Source organism: Ascidiella aspersa, chromosome 9, assembly GCF_963924565.1.
Source record: "Ascidiella aspersa chromosome 9, kaAscAspe10.2, whole genome shotgun sequence".
NCBI classification, from domain to species: Eukaryota; Metazoa; Chordata; class Ascidiacea; order Phlebobranchia; family Ascidiidae; genus Ascidiella; species Ascidiella aspersa.
This window is the reverse complement of record NC_139455.1, coordinates 7,410,481-7,429,946: the sequence shown is the minus strand read 5'-3', so window position 1 is coordinate 7,429,946 and position 19,466 is coordinate 7,410,481. Positions and strand designations below refer to the sequence as shown.

The window sequence follows — 19,466 nt, the reverse complement described above, 5'->3', positions numbered from 1 at the left end:
TTGCGTTTTGTCTAATTTTACTTTATATATCGAAAATGTATACTAAGTATAAGATTCATTTCACTAAAATCATCTTTAATTCAGCGAAAATAAAAAACGAAGAAATGATAAAAGAAAACAAATTAAAAAAAAAAATGATAAAAAGGACTACATTACCAATATGTCATAGTCCTTGTTTTTAATGACTTATAAAAGTTGTCACAATTAATTGTTAGGGATGTTGATCACAGAAAATTTATATGCTAACAGTATACCTTTCTTTACAAACAACACCGCTGCCGAAGCGGCTCTTTGCCTGGAAAGTTGGTCAAACCAAACTTACCCGGTTGATGTTCTTCTCGATCTGTTTCCACTGCGCGTCTGTTTCCCGACTCACGCCCGACTTGTACCTCCACGACAGCCACACGTCTGACATCTCGCCCTTGAGCCGATGTATTTCCTGAAGGCGCTCACCTATCGACTCGGTGGCGCCGCTGGTGTCGAACTCGTCCTCTGCAGATCAGGGCCGTTCTCAGTTTTTGACGCAATAAGGTAAACGCAAAAGCGCAAGTTATGCATCATTTTTATATCAAAATACCCGTTTTTTATATACTATATATATAAGAGTTTGATCAATTGTAATTTGTAATTGATGTCATTAATTCCAGGTTTTAATGTAGTTGTAATTGCAATATAATTGAGGCATTTTCATTCTTTGCAATTGTAATTAAAATTTGCAAAAAATTGGCTTATTACTTGATATTGAGAACATTGACGTTTCAATGCCGAAAATTGCAATTGATGCAATTAATTACAGATTTTAATGTAATTGTATTTGTAATGTATTTGAAATATTTAAGGGAGTAATTGTATTTGGATATAAACTGAATTAATGTAATTGATCTAACTCTGATCTATACTATAGTTTAACACATCGTGGATAAGCAATAAAACGAATAAATGCAAAATACTAAAGGAACCCCCACAGACTGCTTTATAGTGGATCTGTTTTATAGTGGTAAGCCTACAGTTGTATAAAAAAGTCTGCAGTCTTATTGGATCTATAAATCCATATTTTTTACCTCTTTAAAATCCATATGCAATAGTTCTAGCATTACGAAATAATTTCACTACCTAATCTAGTTAAGAAACTGCCAGCAATGATTTTTATTTTCGAATTACGTTGGCTACACAACTCACCAGCAATCCCCTCCTTCAGTTTAGCGCTGGTCGAGCTTCCCTTTTCGTTCAGCTGGAGACATTTGTCATGTACGAGTTTGACCGACTCCTCCAGTCCGCGCAGATCCTTTTGAGCCACCTCGCTCAGCTTGCGTTGCTTGTGGCTTGACACGTTGGCGTGTGTAAGCTGGATTTCGACCTTAATCTGTAGGACACGGGTTTTGAGTTGAAGTACTGGGTAAACCGCTAATATCTCTATAGCAGTGGTTCTTTAATCTTTGGGTAATTACCCCTGAAGGGTGATTTGACAACTATATATATCAGTTTAAATTTGACAATGATATGAGAAGCTATCTTTAAACGTTGCAAGATAGAAAAGCAGTTTCATGCAATTTATTAGGCCATTCAGGTTGTGATTGTGCATTAATTCGATAGCTGGTCATAAATTTATAATTTAAAAAGGGGGCCAATTAGGCCCGTTTAAATGCTTCTCCGATTTGACTCCACTAAACAGTTAAGCAACTGTTCTATATAGGAACGACACGCAATACTTTTGTAGGGAAATTATATTGCTTGTCTTCTCACAAAATAAACCATTATCGTTTTTAACCCTGCTATTAGATCCGCGTGAAACTCGTTTCACAAAAGGGGGTCGAGTGAATAGCGTTTAAAGCAATGAATGTAAACCACATCCAATCAAAGCGTCTAGAATAGGAAACGTTACTATTTTATATACATAGTATTGAACTAACTTTGGTTTGCGCCTATTTTATGATATGAGAAACCCCTAGTAGAGATGTCACAGTTTTAGGAAATATCAGGTTTTGTGTTTAATAAACGAGTTGAAATATATAATAAACCAATCGATAAGTTAATGTTAAATATTTGGCCGAATAAATAACAACCACGTACTTCGACAGATTATGTGTTTAAATTATTTTAAAGCATGCTACGTTCAGCTATAGCGTAAAACAATTTTTACTAACCAGCATATGCATTTTATTAATCGATATTTGATAATTCGATCTTTAAAGGCGATATTTTCCGTTTCGTTGCACAAAAATACCTTCTCAAATTCGTTCATAAAATCCACGAAGCTGTTGGCCAAGGCGACCCGTTGCGCAATCTTTCTATTGATGGTGGCCCACGACATCCTGACCTCGTTGGCCCGGTCTCTGACCTCGACCGGCTTGCTGACCCCGACGTCCAAAAGGTCATTGGCCGTTTTCACGAGAATCTCAAGGTCACAAGATTTCGCCTGCGGCAAAACGCGGGTAGTTTTGTCAAATTATGTAAGCAAGAGAAATGTAGACCAGGAATAATATCTTCGGCAAAAAGTCGCCAGATTTTCGAGCATAATTCCTGGAGGCTGTTGTTAGAAGGAGACTAAGTATCAAACCCCATATTCATTTTAATAAATTTCTACGTAGCATATTTTGTTTCGAATATTTATTTTCAACATTTCAACTAATTTCTTTAATCATTCTCATTTTCAAGATTCTTCATAGTATTATCTAAAAATTTCAAAGTCCTCCATTTTACTAGATGCATAAGAAAATAAATTTGACATATTGCATCATCTCTACAATTCAAAGAAAATCTAAATGACGGACTTTGATAAATATGCCAAAATATTCTGAAGAGTGTTTGCTGTCATTTAAATTCATGGCCGCAATTTACAAGCACAATTGAAAAAAATGCTCGCAAATTAAAGATAAACAAGATGACAATGCAAACACGTATTAACCTGAACGTCTTTAGCGAGCATGTTGTGCCAGAGAACCAGCTGCGACGCTGTTTCCTCGTTATCTCCCATAGCACCGTTGGCGGAAAGCATTCCCTCTGCCACTTCGGTAGTCCAGAGTTTGAGCTGCAAATGAGAGAGTTAGCATGAAATACAAACTGGGGTGCATTGAAACGAAGTGCATCTTACAAACCTTTATATTATGTACATAAAGCCCCTGAGTGTAAAAAATACCAGTGCGAGGAAAAAATATACTAAATTTATTTCGTTGGACGAAACTATTTAGACCAGGGGAGGGTAATTCTTTTTGAAAAGTGTATCTAATACACAACAAGTGAATCTAAAATAAATCTAAAATATAGTATAAAGTGTGATTTTTTTAAATAAACCTGTAATTATTCTTGTTTTGACAAGCTGGTAAGAGTAGGAATTGGCAAGGATGCCTTACAAATGTAAATTTTAATAAAATAGTCCAAAATCAAAAAAAAGGATTTAATTTTTTTCCAAAAGGTTTTTGAAAAATAACCACCGGGTTAAATTACTTGGACCGTAGGTTCCCCAGGTCTGATTTAGATATGCTAAGCATAATAATCTTCTTCGAATATTTGGATAGCGCTCTATATATAAAAAATATACACAACAAAATAAAAGTATAGTGTGTACAATTCTCTACCAAATCGGTTTACCAATACCTGTTCACAATTCTTGAAGAAGAGGTTCATCATGTCGTTGATGCGGGAAGAGTCCTGACGATGCCTCCGAATAATGCCCAGAAGTTCTTCTTTTCTCCGGATGATCGCATCTCGGGAGAAAACGATTCCCTCAGCTGCCGTTTGCTCCTCTTCGCTTCTGGAAAATAACAAAGGAGGTTTAAAGTGCTCTCTGCGTGATAAATGTAAAATAATAAGGGAATAAATAATAAGGTATATAATGGTGTTCAAATCTAACTTATATTCGGTAAATATGTATTATACAAAAAACGCTCCAGTTTATTGTTAAATGCTTTTAGTGATAGTTGTTATTCAAAAATCGGGTTTTCTGTCCAGTTGGTTTTTACTTAAGTTAGTTGTGGCAATGAGACAAAAGCATTCGTAAAAAAGACATATCGGTTCATCTAGCTCAGGGGTGTCCAACCTTTTTTTTTAGATATGACGTCACGTGACGTCATAGAAAAGTTATTCTTCATATACTAATTGTTCAATAATGATCTCGTGCAAAAATATAGAACTGAAATATATTATAATCGCGTGAAGCGCGAAAAAAATGCGTTTATTGGGTTTAACTAATGGGTTTTTAAATGAGACACGTGACGCAGCTGAGCGGCTGTTTGTCGAAACGGCGCGCATGCAGTTTTAGGGTGGTACAAAGCTTGTTGACCTGGGACCAAGTGCCTACTGTCTGTGGTTTATAATTTAATTTTTGGGGTTTTTGGCCTATTACCGAAATACAGGTTTTTTGTGCCTGATGGTCATTTAATCTTCAATATATTTTCTCTTCATTTGCTTAATAACAGTTTAGAAACACTCACACAACTTATTCGTTTAAACAAGACTTTTTATAACTACCACTCAATCTGTCCGACAGTTTTGCCATAATCCCACTCACAACTAGCACAACACATGCCTGCTCAGCCGTTAATTATATATAATCAATTCTTGTTTTATCTTCTTATGTGACATCCTCATTCAGATTGTTATACATTTGCTAGACTGACCTATTTTTGCATCAGTCGTAAAAAATCCTAATCTGCATTTAGCATATCAACCATTAACGCATGCCAGCACGGGCACGGCCGCCAAAACATGCTTATTATAATATGTGTTAACGGCCGAAAAAACTATTCATCGACGGCCGCAGGTTGAACACGTTGATCTAGATTTTAAAAATATAACAACATGGCGCAGTTAACGTGACATAGCGGGTTTTTTCAAAAAAAAAACATACCAATATTTTATCAGATCTATATGATTCGTCATATAATATATGTTTCCAAAATTACAGAAAAAATCGACATGGTAAATGACAGCAAATTTAAACAAATGACTAAGTTAATCAAAACGTTAGGTTAAACCAGTTAAGTACAACTATAGTGACTATTGCACTCCTCCGTGGAGAACGTCAGTTTACGCAAGACTCGTTAACTGGTCGCTGAATATTGTTCAAATTTGCTTTATAAAAGTTGAGTAACTACAGTACTGGTACAGTGCTACTACCCTATATACATCATAGGTTTTAATGACGCGTCCTTACGTTGAGCTCAGAATGGCTTCTGCTTTATCGAGAGGAGTGTCGGCGGCGGCTTGGATGCTCGAAGTAAACTTGGAGTATTGCTCTTCGGCCTCCTCCGGAACAAGGGAGAACTTGCCGCTCCGCAATCTCCGCTCCAACTCCTCCAGGGAAGAAACGGCCTGCGTGACGTATGAAGATGTTACGAAATGTGGAAGTATGTTACCTTATACATTACGGTATCATACGCGTATTGAACTAATGATTAACATGCCACAAAGCCCAAAATGATGCCTATTTGTAAACGGCAGTACAATTTTTTTTGTCTTTCGGCAGAAAGCGATGTGTGGAAAAGGGTTGCAGTGAATGGTTTTAATAGGTTTCAACAGACATTATAAAAGACTAAACGGAAAAGGACTGACAGCTGTCTAATTTCGATAACTAATAATAGAGTAGAAAAAGAGCTAATAACTCAGACACTAGAATAATGATTATACCTACCACCGTAGAGCAGTAGTTCTTAAACTGTGTGCCTTGAAAGATTCGCAAGTACGCCGCAGAACATTTTGTTCTTTGTGTTATATTTGTACGGTTTGCAAATAGTGTACCGCGAATTTGTTTTAATAGTTATAGTGTGCCGCAAAACAGTTTTACAACGGCTGCGACATATACACTTTTCATCCAATTATTTCAATAGCACTACCCTTATCATATCACTATCACAACCCTCGCTAAAACATCAGAAGTTTTGCCAAATTGGGCCAACAACAACACTACCGACATTTCCCAACATCTAGGTGGCAAGTTCTCCTTATAGGTCTGCCTGCAACTCGCCTGTTTTATAAGATCGAAAAAAAGCAAGACTTGTTTCAGCTCCTCCCTCCTCAGATCCAGGGACTTCATGAAGCTCTCTCCGATCTCGTCCATCTCGGAGGACTTTGAAGACACAAGATCGGCTCCGAACGCCTTCAGGTCATCCCTTCCTCTGTGCACCAAACCTTTCGCTTCCTCGATTTTAACCTTAATCGATTGAACAAAATATAGAATTTCTTAAATCATGCTTGAACTACTCTGTAAGTTTAATTAATTTAGGTGAGCAAGATAACTTATATTTCACAGTTTTAACAATGGAAAGATATAAAAAATGTTGTAAAATATAAAAATCGCTTATATGCTGTAATAACTTAAATATGACTAAAAAAGCTTGTAATAGACGTATACTGCTAAAAGAAACTGTGCGACTCGTCAGCCAAAGTTTAGTTTGCGTTAAAATAGGACTTTTATTACAGACATCATTTTACCGTCAGATAATAACAAAGTTCTGTACAATATATGTCGTTTATTGTCTTTCAATAATCGCAAAACCCGCTATGAGCTGTACAAAATGTGCATCATCAAAAGAACACAGCCACGCTTTAAAAACGTGAGTTACAAACAAATCATTCAACAAGTACTGATTAAAATTTGTTATGTAAATCATAAGATATTTTTCAGGGTGGGTGTTCACGTTTCTTATTCAAGCACGTAATCGTAACTTTAGTTATAAATTAAATTACCACCTGTGCCCTTTCTTTTACTTCCTCCAAGTGGCAAAGGATTCCTTCCGTGTTTGATTTCTCGTATCCGAGGTCGCGATCTTCCAGAACCTTCTCGCGCGTCATGTCGAACCAGTCGACAATCTGCGATATAGGATTAAGTCTAGGAAACATCACTCAAGTCAGTGAAAAAATATGATAAAAAACGTTAATTGTTCTTATTACAATATTTTCATCTATAGCTGTGGTTCCTGTTACAATATTTTTATATATAGCTGTGGTTCAATGGCCTTCTATGGCTGTGGTTCTTATTAGGTCACTTTCCCGACGAATAACCTAATTTTGTATTTCAATCGACCCTTTTCACAAAGTTTTAAAATATGACATTGAAGCGATTAAAAATAAATGACACTAAACAGATCTATAATAATAATTTGCATTCAAACAAATATTAAAATTTAAACTGTTGCAAGGCTGTAAACTAGCTTTCAAATATATGATCTAGTGTCATAGCCAAAATTTCCCCTACAAAATTGTCAAATTATCCCTTTGGGTGAAACTAGCTACAGGTTAAGAAACCCACTGAACTATAGCATAATAATATGACGCAAAAAAGGTTTGAAACCATGTTTGTTTTACTGCACAAAAAGCGGTAATGGTCCCAACTTTTTTTAAAGAATTAAAGTTAAAAGTGAAAGTCGCTGTTAAAGCGCTGTCCCTTGCTGCCCTTTTATCATTCTTTGATCACAACCATGACATACCTTGTCGACTTGCTCCTCCCACTCCCTGACGCGTAGCGCGTGCTCCAGCTCCTGCTTTCTCTTTTCATGGCGATACTCGATCTGGTTCCTCCGCTCCACCAGGGACTCGAGAGTGCACTCGATCGCCGTGCAAGCGCCGCCGAAACTCGCCTGAAACAATTTGGAGTGAAATTGCTGAACGTCATAAGCCAACCCCTTATTAAGTCATTTTTTAAATATGGGACAGAACTCTTTGCAAAGGTGGGAAATATATAAAAATATTTCGTTATTAGCCAACGATGCGTCCAGGGCACACTTCGACAACTAGATTTATTTTAACTTTTTAAAATTAGATTATATACAATTAGAGCATTTCAGTTTTTCTAAATTAGGTTGTAACTAGAATTAGATATTTTTAATTTTCTTCAATTAGATGTGAATTAAAATTACTAAGTTCAAAATTACTAAGTAAAATTACTAAGAAAAAAACAGAATTTAAACTAAGAATATATTCATATATTCCCAATCGATTTGGTTTAAATCGCAATTTATTCTCAATAAATTGTAAACGATAAATACTCCTGTGCGAATGTTTTTACTTTTTAGCACAGCGTATGCTTTACCGTAAAAATCACCAACAAGTTGTTTTGACCAAAAGGTAATAATTCAAACACTTCGTTTCTAATAAAAGACAATAATATCCCAAGTAGAATTTTTGGTAAAATCTAAATAAGATAAGAATAACAGAACTAGCCACATTTTGCTCTTATTCTTTGAATTTAAAAAACTAAAATTATCTAGTTTGTCAAGTCTGGCTAAGGGATTGCAAAACCAGTTCTACTTATTTTAGTAGCCAAGTGGTGTGTATTTAGGGATGTTTCAAGGAAATAATTTCATCCCTTCTTTTTGGCGAGTTTCTCAATACTTATGTTTGCTGCTCCGTTCAAAATTTATTTATGACTGCTAAAGTTTACTTTTTTTAATTATTAAAACTTTTGTATGTCACAAGAAAATATTTCATGGCGCATTGGCCAACAAGCGGATCCAGTAGGAGCACGGTTTTTTTCTATTTTTACTAAATGAAATGTTTTAAGCGAATCGCGCAAATATTGTATAAAATTTTAATTAATTTAAGCTTGATAAAACGACACATAAGTGACCCAAAGGCGCCATGCATATCGTGAAACTCGAAAAAATGAATGTTCTTGTCAACCTTATGAATGGATTTTTTCGCGCGCCCCACAAATATTTTCATCATTCATATACGAAATGCAACGTCCCGATTTTATACCTTTGCCACGTTTTTTTTATATAATATATACCTTTGCCAACTTTTTTATGTACCTTTGCCAACTTTTTTATGTCCTAGAGGCTCGCCCCTGTTGGCCGATTGTAACCCTGCAAAAATTGCTGTCAATGCCCCGTCAAATAGGCATCGTAAATATTTGTAGGTCCCAAAATACCATCTCCGCTAACCTTGTGTCGCTCTGAGTTCCTGGTCTTAAGCGCCTTGAGCATGTTCATGAGTTCTCGACCGCAGGTGGTGCACGATCGATTGGCCGCCGTCATGTCCCGGTGCATCTCTTCCAGTGTTGCCAGAAGGCTGGTGGCGCTGGCCCTATCGGCCGGCAGACCCTGCCAGTTAAGATACTGCTCCATGCAGGTCAGCTGGTTGCCGAACTGCAGTGAAATGGGGAGTTTATGAGTGAATAAATTTAATGCCAACTGCATAGTATTAAAGTTTGTTTGTGTTGCTAAATATGGTCAATGGAAATAATATCGATGTCATTCCCTACTATAAATAACGGTATAGTTTCGACAAACCAAATTGCTAAAACCCATCGTTATGGCTGAATGCAGTGTCCACAAATAGCATAACTAAGTACTTATATCAGTTTCGCTATTAGTTTGTGTGACAGAAAACCCGTTATAAAAGTGTAAAACCGACCTTTGTGTGACCCCTTTATGTTAAATCAAAGATCAAAAACGAACTTTATCTCGTATGACGTATAGGATATCAATTATCCAGCGGATAAATATAACTGGTATCGTACATATATCGGTATAGGGGTATGAAGGTTCGTTGTAAGGCAATGAAAGGCTATAAACTTATCTAACTTTACATTCAATCTGTACGGCTATTTAACAAAATATTCAAATCAATATGCTTCTCGAGATACTACTTGTTAATTAACACCACTACCACCGGGGACAGTTCTATCGCACCTTTTTGTTTAAAGTAACAACAAGGGTCGATTTATTATGGCCCTTAATTCAGGGGTTCTTAAACGGGGGTCCGTGAACTATAGTTTTAGGGGGTCCATGAAGGTCTAATTGAAATATTAGTGTATATTTACGAAATAATAAAACGGTTTTGCACTGAATGTATTTCGACTTGATCTCACTTTCACGTTTTTTGTCCGATATCAGTAGATTTATGAAGTCTATTTGTATTGTGAAGTCAATTTGTGACGTTACTTTTAAAAATTTCTTGCCTACCGTGGTTAACGCGAGGCAAAAAAGAACTAGGGGCCCGCGGTATAAAAAGTTTAGAAATCCCTTCCTTAACTATATAAGTTATTGGTAACTGCGATATTTACAAGGCCGGGGGCTCTTCCACAGAAATTCCAACAGCCGTAGTAAAGAACATGGCAATCAATTCGCTTCACCTTTTGCGATGCGTCGTAGAACCGAACCGAAGTGTTAAGCAGCGAATGTCGGCGAGCCAAGAGCTCGTTCAAGTCTTGCCAGAGATCGCACAACGAGTGACTCATCGCCTTGTGCATCTTCCGCTCCTTGGAAGACCCCGGCTCCTGGGTGTAGATGGGGCTCGGCGGGGAAGTTCCGAGGGTTTGCTGGTCGTCGCTCAGGCTGGCGTCCGATTGTTGTTCCTTCTCCAGGAGCGCCACGACCACATCTTCTTTCTCCTGCGAATGAGCGACACTCCTTTTCGTGAGTGGTTCTTGAACTTTTTATGGTCGCGTAACATCTGGCGACTTTGGTTTCGCTATGTACAATTACGTTTCAGGGATAAAACCCACTTGACTATAATTAATTACTTATTTTTTTCAATAACAACAACAAACAATAAGGATGTCAGCAATGTTTTACCGCATTTAGGGTACAATTTTAGGGTGCTTATTACAAATTGGAGTCAGATTTATTAAATTGATTTATAGTTTTTGAGATATGGCTATTTTTTATTTGTTAACTATTTCTGACATTTGTGACAACGTTGTAGTAATTACTGTAATGGTCGCGTTTGGGTGACAGCAGCATGTAGGCCTAAACTGTGATTTCATTACCATGGTTGAAGCCGGCCCTTATTTGGTGGTATAAAGACGACATTGCGCAATTGAAACGTGATTTTCTGAAATGTTTAACGTACTGAAGGAAAGAATAGCTTATTTTACACCATCTATTACTTCTTGCAAATTGTAGAGATATAGAGAATTTTCCGTAGCAGTGTTTATGTCATTGCCAGATTTGTTCGAAACAAATATTAAAGAACGGCATACAACGCATTATTCTTTACTAAAATAACTCATTTCTACAACAAAAAACCTTTATTTCAAGATAATAGGCTAATTTAATATGGCTTAGATAGAATATAATTAACGGCGGCGGCATTAATATTATATACCGCGTTTATTAGTTTCGCGGTTGACCTGGAAAAAGTGTACTTGGTTTATTAGAGGCGTATATACAGTAATAAGTGTATTTTTAGGTTCGACATTTACAATCTGTTCGACTTAGACTCACCTTCACAAGGCCCCCATTATTGTATTTTTCAGTTACCTGTTATGCCAATATTCTTACATATATTTCTGGCGAATCATGACAAACTTCTAATTTAACATACGTTTTGGTTGGTACGTTTGCCGAGTGGTGTCAAATCTAACAGGAAAAGCTTGACGTATCGAGGTAACACCATATTCTAGTCTTGTAAAGCCAGTAACAAATATTTAGGCGTTCGTTGCTGTGCGAATGTTTTACCGTAACTCTAGTTAGCTACAGCTCTCCTAAAAGAACAAAACAATCCTCTATCCACTACTATAGCGATACCCGAAACGCATTCTTTTTCAGATTTATCTTGTGTCCTTACCTTGATCTTTCCCAGCAGCTGCTCGTGTTGTTCTTGCAGCTTCTGGGCCTCTTTCAGGTTCCGTCCTATCTCGAACGCGCTTGGCGAGCATTGCACCAGCTTCATACGAACCCAGTCCGTCGACTGCGAAAAGATATATAGTGATTAAGAGCGTTTAAAGTTAATATAATGTGCTGGGCAGCAACGCTACAGTTAGAATGGACAATTCTTAAATTGGAAATGATTATTTCATAGCTGTGATTCTAGCAATTTGAGTTTAAGCATTGGAGGTGACATTGTTTTCGTCTAGCGAAAATACGTTTTGGTTTAACATAAAAATACAATTAAAATTGCTGTCAATCATTAAAGAGACTTTACTGGAAAAATTAAGGTAACTAGTTAGTCTAAAGTAAGTGTTGTTATTAAAAGTTTTACTTTCTCCAACAAATCGTTTACATAATGATAGCAAGCGGAACATATTTTGTCTTTCTAATCAAAGATTTCGAGATAGGGTATACGTTTGTTTTAGAATATAGGGCTGGTAGATTAAACTACATTACTGGCGCTGATATCGCCGAAACAGCATGTCTTCACAATGCAGTCGTTGTGGAATACAGTACATCGGCGTGAACAGGCCACTTACGCTGATAACATCAACCTCGATTTGAGCCGCGTCGGACTGGACAGATATTCGACCAACGGTTTCGCAATGGTCCGAATAGCGCCGAGGGCCAGTGCTATCTCCCTGTGAGTTGCGTTCCAGCGCTATGGTTAATGGCCTGTCAGCTGTCCCTGCTTCTAAGCTGCTGTCCAATATTTCAACAGTCCGCTGCTGTTGCTGTTGGCTATCGAGCGCAACGTATTCCCATTGTGGAGGCTCTGTTTTGACGCGTTTAGGAGAGGTTTCGTTTGGATTCTTTTCGGGCTTTTGCTGGTCGGCAGGTCGACTTGAGGTTTCGAAGGCTTGGTAATCCATTAGATCTTCGCAGGACTCAAAGTTGGCCGCGTCCCTTTTACGACCCTTGTTTTGTCCTTTGCTCAATCCGCGCAGTTTTACGCCGACTTTTTCGGCTGAATCCTCGCGATGCTTTTCGCTCGGCTGCGAAGGAAAATTGTCGTACAACGATTCTCGATGCGCGGTTTCGGAATTTTTGGTTGCATTAACACTTCCTGGATTTGAATCTCGATTTGACATTACGTTTAACAAACTTTTATCGGCAAAAAATGCCTAACCGTTCGCCAACATCCTGTATGTCAACGAGAACGTAAACAACCTGACGCGAACAACTTATCTGCTACTGGCAGCCAACTCCCGGTGCCAACACTATCGAAATGGACTAAGTCGAACGGAAATCAGCGAATTATAATGTGTCTTGTCCCCTGGGAATCACTGAAATGTCGAAAGGCTTTAGTGTCCTGTTTGACGTTTAATGTGTCACGTATAGCACAGAGAAATAGCCCTACCGCGAAACGACAGCACCGATAAATTGATCCACAAACAGCTATCATAACCCAGAACTACTGACCAACACAACAACTGCACAATCAAGGGCTGTGTACTGTGTCTGCGCTGCAAACGAGGAATAGGACGGTACCGTATAAGCGAAAATTAATTTTGATTAAAGATTTTGTAGTGATCGACCGTACTAAGGATATTGCAGAATTTTATTTTGACATATCTATACCCATCATTGATTTCCATATTTATGTAAGTGCTAACTGCCTAATATTTATCAATCAGCTTTACAACCTAATCGATTCTTTAAAATGCTTTTAAAGACTTATTTAAACTTTTCGGGCAACGTATACTCTACATTGGCTTCGATTGGTAGTTTCTGACACATTCGCTGTTGCAACTTTCAATTGAATGGAATGCGAATGCAAAGATCACTGGCTGCTTTTCGAATAGACAATTCTTTCAACCCGCCTTCTCTAAACAGCAGCATTAGCGTATGGTTACGCTGGTCTCAACACTAATTGAAGTACTTGATTTCGCTCTTATCTTTGACGTGGTCCTACCACTGTCGTAGCGCTGCTTTGCTCTCTCACAGAGGGTAAGAAGCATCTTGCTATGCTGAGTGCCCCCCTTCAGCGAGAAGATAGGAATTCGTTACAAATGCGGTAGGAGACGCCCCGGCAACTTCCATTGCGTATACTGGCTATGTATGACTACGAATGATGCGAAATGTAGTAAGGATTTTGTTGCCCCTTTTCGGGGCCTTGGCGTTCTGAAAGAGGTCTCAAGACCTCTTGCGACTATCAATATAGCTATTGGAATTCGATGCAGTCCCGATTTAACTTCGAAACCTCCAAAGCCACCAAATTGTAACAACTATGGGACCGGACTAAAATAAATTCAAGAATAACAAAATTCGACAAATTTAAATTCACGGCAAAGCGATTTTTGTTAGACAGTCTGAATCGTAACATCGCACTCAAATAACTACCAAAATCAATTTGACAACAATGTTATTGAGCCCCACATGGTATTTTGATGAACTATTATGATATATGACATATCTAATATAGTCAAAGCTAATAGAGATATAAAATCTTAAATGTGGACAGAACACAAAGTCAACAAAGTTCGTGTCATCTAGGGATTTTAACTCCTTTCCAATATTTAAGTTCGTAAATAGGTGCAATGAACTTAGAAATGGCATATAGGTGCAATAAACTTAAAACTAAAAAACTTGTTGTTCACCAACCTCGTTAATTCCTTCCACCCAGCTGCGGTAGGGCTTCATTCTCCTTTTTCTGCTTCCAACATCTTCATTCGGATGCCCTTCTTTCAGTCGAGTCCACTTGGATCTCACTGAGCACTGGAGATGATCAAGCTCGTTCATTTTCGTCTGGATCGTCTGCCAAGGACCTCCCCCGGTCAGGCTAAAACAAATTTCCAATTAAGGCTTGTAATTTGTAACGTGATTTTACAGTTAAGTCACATTCAGAGGGTGGTTATTGTAAAGCCAGCATTTCTGCACTAAGTTTTTCTAAGGTTTTTGCTGCATAAAAGAGGTTTTAATTTAATTTAGGAAACCTATCGCAGCAAGGATTGCTAAGTTAAAAAAATAAAAAAAGCAAAAAAGAGAAATCTGAACTTCGTTAAGTACATTTTTACTCGTTCAGGTAAGAAACTTATTCTACTTTTACATTTAGTTAAAAGTCTCAATTTTTTGGCACTCAAAATTGTCATAAATTTGAGTACTTAACAAATGGAGATTAGTCACCACAATTTTACTAAGAAACAGGTTACTATATTTTCATGTTTTGACTTGAAACGTGAAACAACCAACAATTGAAAACAAACAATTGAAAACAATTTTTAAGCATTTATATAAGTACTGTTAACCTTTTGCGGTTTTCAACATATTTTAAAACAGAATTATGTCCTCGAATGTCACTATATTTATCACCAAACACTTAGTATGACATATGCTTGCATGACACGCCTGTGTCCAAAAATGTAGCAACTAGTCATAAAAAACTGGTACTTATGAGAATCATACCCTTGGGAAAATATATTTCATATTCGATTTTGGGAAGCGAGCTTAGCACTTTTGTGGTAATGCTAAATCCCTAGGATGACAAAACACTATGGAGCAGAGCAGACTCAAGGTTAAATACCACAAGCCTACCTGACTTGAGAGCCCGGCTTGCTTTCAGACATGTCAAAGACGCGAAGGAGGTTGCTGCCCAGTCGCATGACGTCAGCTACGTCATCAGTGAAGGCGTAGTGGGCTTCGCGCAGTGGCTCCATGGGAAGCTGGGCGGTAGAGTAGGATATTGGCAATTATGTAAATGGACGTGTTTCGGTTGTAGGGTTAAGATCGTTAACGGGGCCAGGAGTGACGTAATTTGTGGTATGTGGCATTGCCGGACGACAAATTCACAAATAGTAGGTCGCCGAACTAAACTACGTTGAGGGATGTACGATAATATCGGATCGGAGATAATACATCAGTACTCGTCCGATACAAGGGTGGTATCAGTACTCGTCCGATACAAGGGTGAAAAAGTTAAAAAATTTTATGGAGCTTGTCTGTCCACGAATCAAATAATAAAGTTGTTTTTAGCACCTAGGGGACTGTTTCTAAGAAGTTTATAGGTTAAAATAAAGTTATAAAAATCGTCGTGGAAGCATTGTAAATCAGGAACTGCGACACAATTAAACCATATTAACCCATAAAAGCAGGAAATATGTCACAATGCCCACTTGGATCAGCAGTAACTTTTATCGCAAATTGTCCATTTTTTTCTTTATTGTTACGTATTTAAAAAAATTTTATAAAACACTTTATCTTCATAAACGTGGTCTTTTCGAAGATGAACAATTTGGATTTTAGAAATAGCCTACTGACATTCTGTAATACAAAAATGCCTAAGCAAGCTAAAACGTTTGGGTCTGAAATCGACAAAATATTATGTTTAGGGAACTGGCATCAGTTCAAGTAAGAACTGTGGCTTCTACAAACAACAAATTCCGTTAGGTTAAAATAAAGTTAAAATTGGATAAAAATAAAGTTAAAAAATTGTTTTTTTAGGTTAAAATAAAAATGGCCCTACTAATAACGTTTATTAGACTTGTTTTAACATTGATTTGTCACTGGCTCGGAAAACTAGTGATTAGTTTATTTGGCGCAAAGATGCATAGGGTCACCAATATTGTCCCTCACTTATCGAACATTGCCAAATAATGCTCACCCTTGTGCGATTCTCGTTATGGTTGTGGTCGACCGGCACAAACGACATCGGATAAGCTTGGTCCAAGTCGATTTCCAATTGCGATCCACGCTTGACGAGCTAAAGGCAAACATTGACCAGGTACAAATTCTGTCTTCACACATGTAGCCGATCAAGTATATTATATTCACATTTAGTTTTCGCAAAAAATGATTTACTCAAGTGGTGCCTTGTAATATAATCCATTTAGCAACTCAGTCTATTATTGTCAGAGCGGATTTTCGAAGCACATTGATCAAATCAACCAAACTACCATTTTAACTTAAAAAAATCTTCTTGTGCTTGTTGCTGTAATTACTTAGTGGTAATTAAAAGTTAACTAAAGTGAACCAACTTTACCTAAAGACATATACTTGCGACAAAATAGCAACAATTTAAATGTAGAAACTTGGTAAATATTGAAAACACAAATTAAGCGGCAAGATCTGTTATAGGTTTGATATATTAACTTATGATCAAACCAATATTGAAATAATTTAAAAGCGGCAATACACTTAATTCAATCACAAGACTCACTCAATTCTATTCGCTGTAATAAAACGCCGTTAGTTTGCCCATTGCACTTGATGATAACCATTTTGCTCACCTGGTCCACATTTTCGTGAAAGAGCCGGGCCACCGCCAACCTGCTCCTCCGTTCCTGCCACGCTTCAATGAACGCGTCCCACGCCTCCTCCAGAGTGGGTATGGGCTTCCCCTTTGCCGACATCAGATGACCGCTGCAGCAAAAAAAAGTATTTTTAGTGTGACAGTGTATAACTAAATTCTACAAAACGATCATTTATTAAAAACGTAACTCGAACAATAAGCTTTCAATCTTTGAAAAGCCAAAAAGACACTTATATGTTGAATTGAAGTTGTTTTTGGTTGTTGCTCGGTTTAAAAAAATATATATACACATGTTATTTAAATATCCTAGTTATACTGCTCAGATATATTGCAAGAGTTATATTCAGATTGAAAGACCGAAGTGAAAAATATTTCATGACTTTTGTTTTTTTGTAGAATTCGATCCATAAGTTTGGTTCACGTTAGAAAATATCACTATACATTATACAACAATGTTTTCGGGTGGGCAGCACGTAACTCACTACATATATTGCCTGTTAATAAATTAATTCACAAACCTGCTTCGAGATCGTTTAAGCTTCGGCGACCCTGGGGCGACACTCGGTGGCGAAAGTTCCAGGGTTCGGCGGAGGATAGAAATCAAAGATAGGTTCTTGTTTCCGTTGTCGTAGGCGAGTTTTCCGCTTACCTATGAAAGTTCGCAGAAGGTGCAAATTACGAATTGATTACCAGTAATTTTAAATTAGATGATCGGGAATCGTTTGTCTGGGTCTCTGGGAGTTATATAACCCTTAAATTACAATTTTACCTAATACAAAGAACAAAAAGAGATAAACAATAAAATAAAACACAGCAGTTTTGGAAAAAGGAATTTGAAGATTGTTTTGAGTCGGTCAGTTATTTAGTAGGAAAAATTGAAGTTATTAAGTGGCACATTGGCGAACATAGCACTTCAGCTGTTTTATAAGTCTATATACTGTTTTGTTGTTGCTGTTGTTTTTTGGTAAATAAACAGAAAAACAAGTTTGAAAACTACTAAACATTCATAAGTAAAAAGGGTGCTATCAAGTTTAAGAGTAATAACAATGTTTTGTGGATGCTAATTAACGCTTATATAATATCGATATGTTACCTTTATGCTCTCGTGTTGGTTAATGAGGAAATTGACTTCGCTGGCCGATTTTCCCAAAGCACGATGTGTGAGCATCAGAGCCTTACGGGCCTCACACAGCCATTCGATGGCCTGCAAAACAAAAAAACGGTTTCATTCGCAACGTGTCGAAATCTAAATCCACTCTGAGGTATTATGTCACGCTTGTCACGTCGGCAAAGTAAGGCGCACAACTCGTTAACATGGGTCAAGTACCAATCGGGAGTAATCGGATTTAAATCAATCACAAGAAAATCATTGTTATAAATAGTGGCACCTGCTTTGAACTGTATTTGAAAATCCTAATGGGCGTTCAACCAATAATGACGCGATAGCCTGGTAATTGTTAAGTTTTACGATTTTAACCACGACGAGCAGACCTTTTTCACTTTAAAATAATAGTTGGAAAACAGTTTAGCACTACTCTACGATCACTCAGATTTACAATACATCACCTAAATAATCAAAATATCGATGATCAGCAATATTTTTTTCACTTACTTATTAGGTGTTTGCTTGATATAATTGTAGATAAACATAAATTAAATTGATTTAATTGTAGATAAGCATACCAAAAAATAGAAAACTACTTTTTGTCATGATCGGATATTTTTATCCATTTTTTCGTCACTTTTTCACAAGTAAAAACGAAATAAAAGCGTCTGCCCGCTTTTTCTTTTGGTCGACTAAACGAAGCACTACACACCTGAGTTACGTCGCGTTGCGCGGTCTGCAGCTGGAGCACCTGTTCCAATCGATCCCTGCTTGTCGCAACTACGCCCTCGCTCGACCGGATGCGATCTTGAATCATGGCCACCGTGTGGCGCACTTGTAACACGTACTTGTTGATGCTAAAATATAAAAGAGTATTAAACGTAAGTGAAAGTTCGGAAACGGTGACGTTTTGCCTACTGTATATCATAAATATTCTTTAATAGTTTTAGATTTAAATATTATTTAGTGGTAGACGTGTAGGTCTAATTTAAATAATTTTGTTGTATTTAGTGTGAAAATGAAACCCATGCCAATTTTCGCTCGATGAACTGACAACCTGGTTGAATTGAATGTAGCACAGGTTCCCATGTTAAGAGGCCCCATTGAGTTCTAAGACATCAAATATCACAACAGAATCTACTATTTAGTGGCATCGAACCTATGTACTGTTTTCTTTGCATGTATCTTTCACGACCTACAACTAGTTGCCAAAATATTTTAAGTACAGAAGGCTCACCCGCAATCCTGTTGTAGGTTCTGCGCGTATCTAGTTAACTTGTGCAGGAAGGAAGTTGCGCTCTTCACAACGGTGTCGTGCGTCTTCTGCACGTCCTAAAAATTCAATGAAGAAACCAAATCTAAAGCTAGTGTCAAAGTAACAGAAAATGCAAAAGCAGCGAAGATTATAATTTTTAGCAACTTTAAACAGGAACGACTGTATGGCACATATAGTTCTAAAGTTTATAAGTATTGTTTTAATTTATGGTACACAGTGCCACTTACTTTTTTCTGCGTTACTGGA

The 19,466-nt window shown here is 37.4% G+C and overlaps 1 protein-coding gene across 1 annotated transcript in view; it reads right to left on the bottom strand.

Moving 5' to 3' along the window:
• The window catches only part of LOC146132146 (uncharacterized), a 50,338-nt gene that overhangs the window by 11,511 nt on the left and 19,361 nt on the right, over positions 1–19,466 (bottom strand). The window contains exons 17-36 of the mRNA XM_083397225.1: positions 19,182–19,276; positions 18,657–18,801; positions 17,933–18,043; positions 17,358–17,488; positions 16,817–16,949; positions 16,192–16,290; positions 15,126–15,253; positions 14,196–14,373; positions 11,509–11,631; positions 10,004–10,330; positions 8,880–9,083; positions 7,425–7,574; positions 6,688–6,807; positions 5,906–6,148; positions 5,153–5,310; positions 3,595–3,751; positions 2,906–3,028; positions 2,225–2,416; positions 1,180–1,363; positions 323–492 (exon numbers count right to left, since the gene is read on the bottom strand). Coding sequence (XP_083253351.1) covers positions 323–492; positions 1,180–1,363; positions 2,225–2,416; positions 2,906–3,028; positions 3,595–3,751; positions 5,153–5,310; positions 5,906–6,148; positions 6,688–6,807; positions 7,425–7,574; positions 8,880–9,083; positions 10,004–10,330; positions 11,509–11,631; positions 14,196–14,373; positions 15,126–15,253; positions 16,192–16,290; positions 16,817–16,949; positions 17,358–17,488; positions 17,933–18,043; positions 18,657–18,801; positions 19,182–19,276 — 3,171 coding nt within the window. The remainder of the gene's footprint in view (positions 1–322; positions 493–1,179; positions 1,364–2,224; positions 2,417–2,905; positions 3,029–3,594; positions 3,752–5,152; positions 5,311–5,905; positions 6,149–6,687; positions 6,808–7,424; positions 7,575–8,879; positions 9,084–10,003; positions 10,331–11,508; positions 11,632–14,195; positions 14,374–15,125; positions 15,254–16,191; positions 16,291–16,816; positions 16,950–17,357; positions 17,489–17,932; positions 18,044–18,656; positions 18,802–19,181; positions 19,277–19,466) is intronic.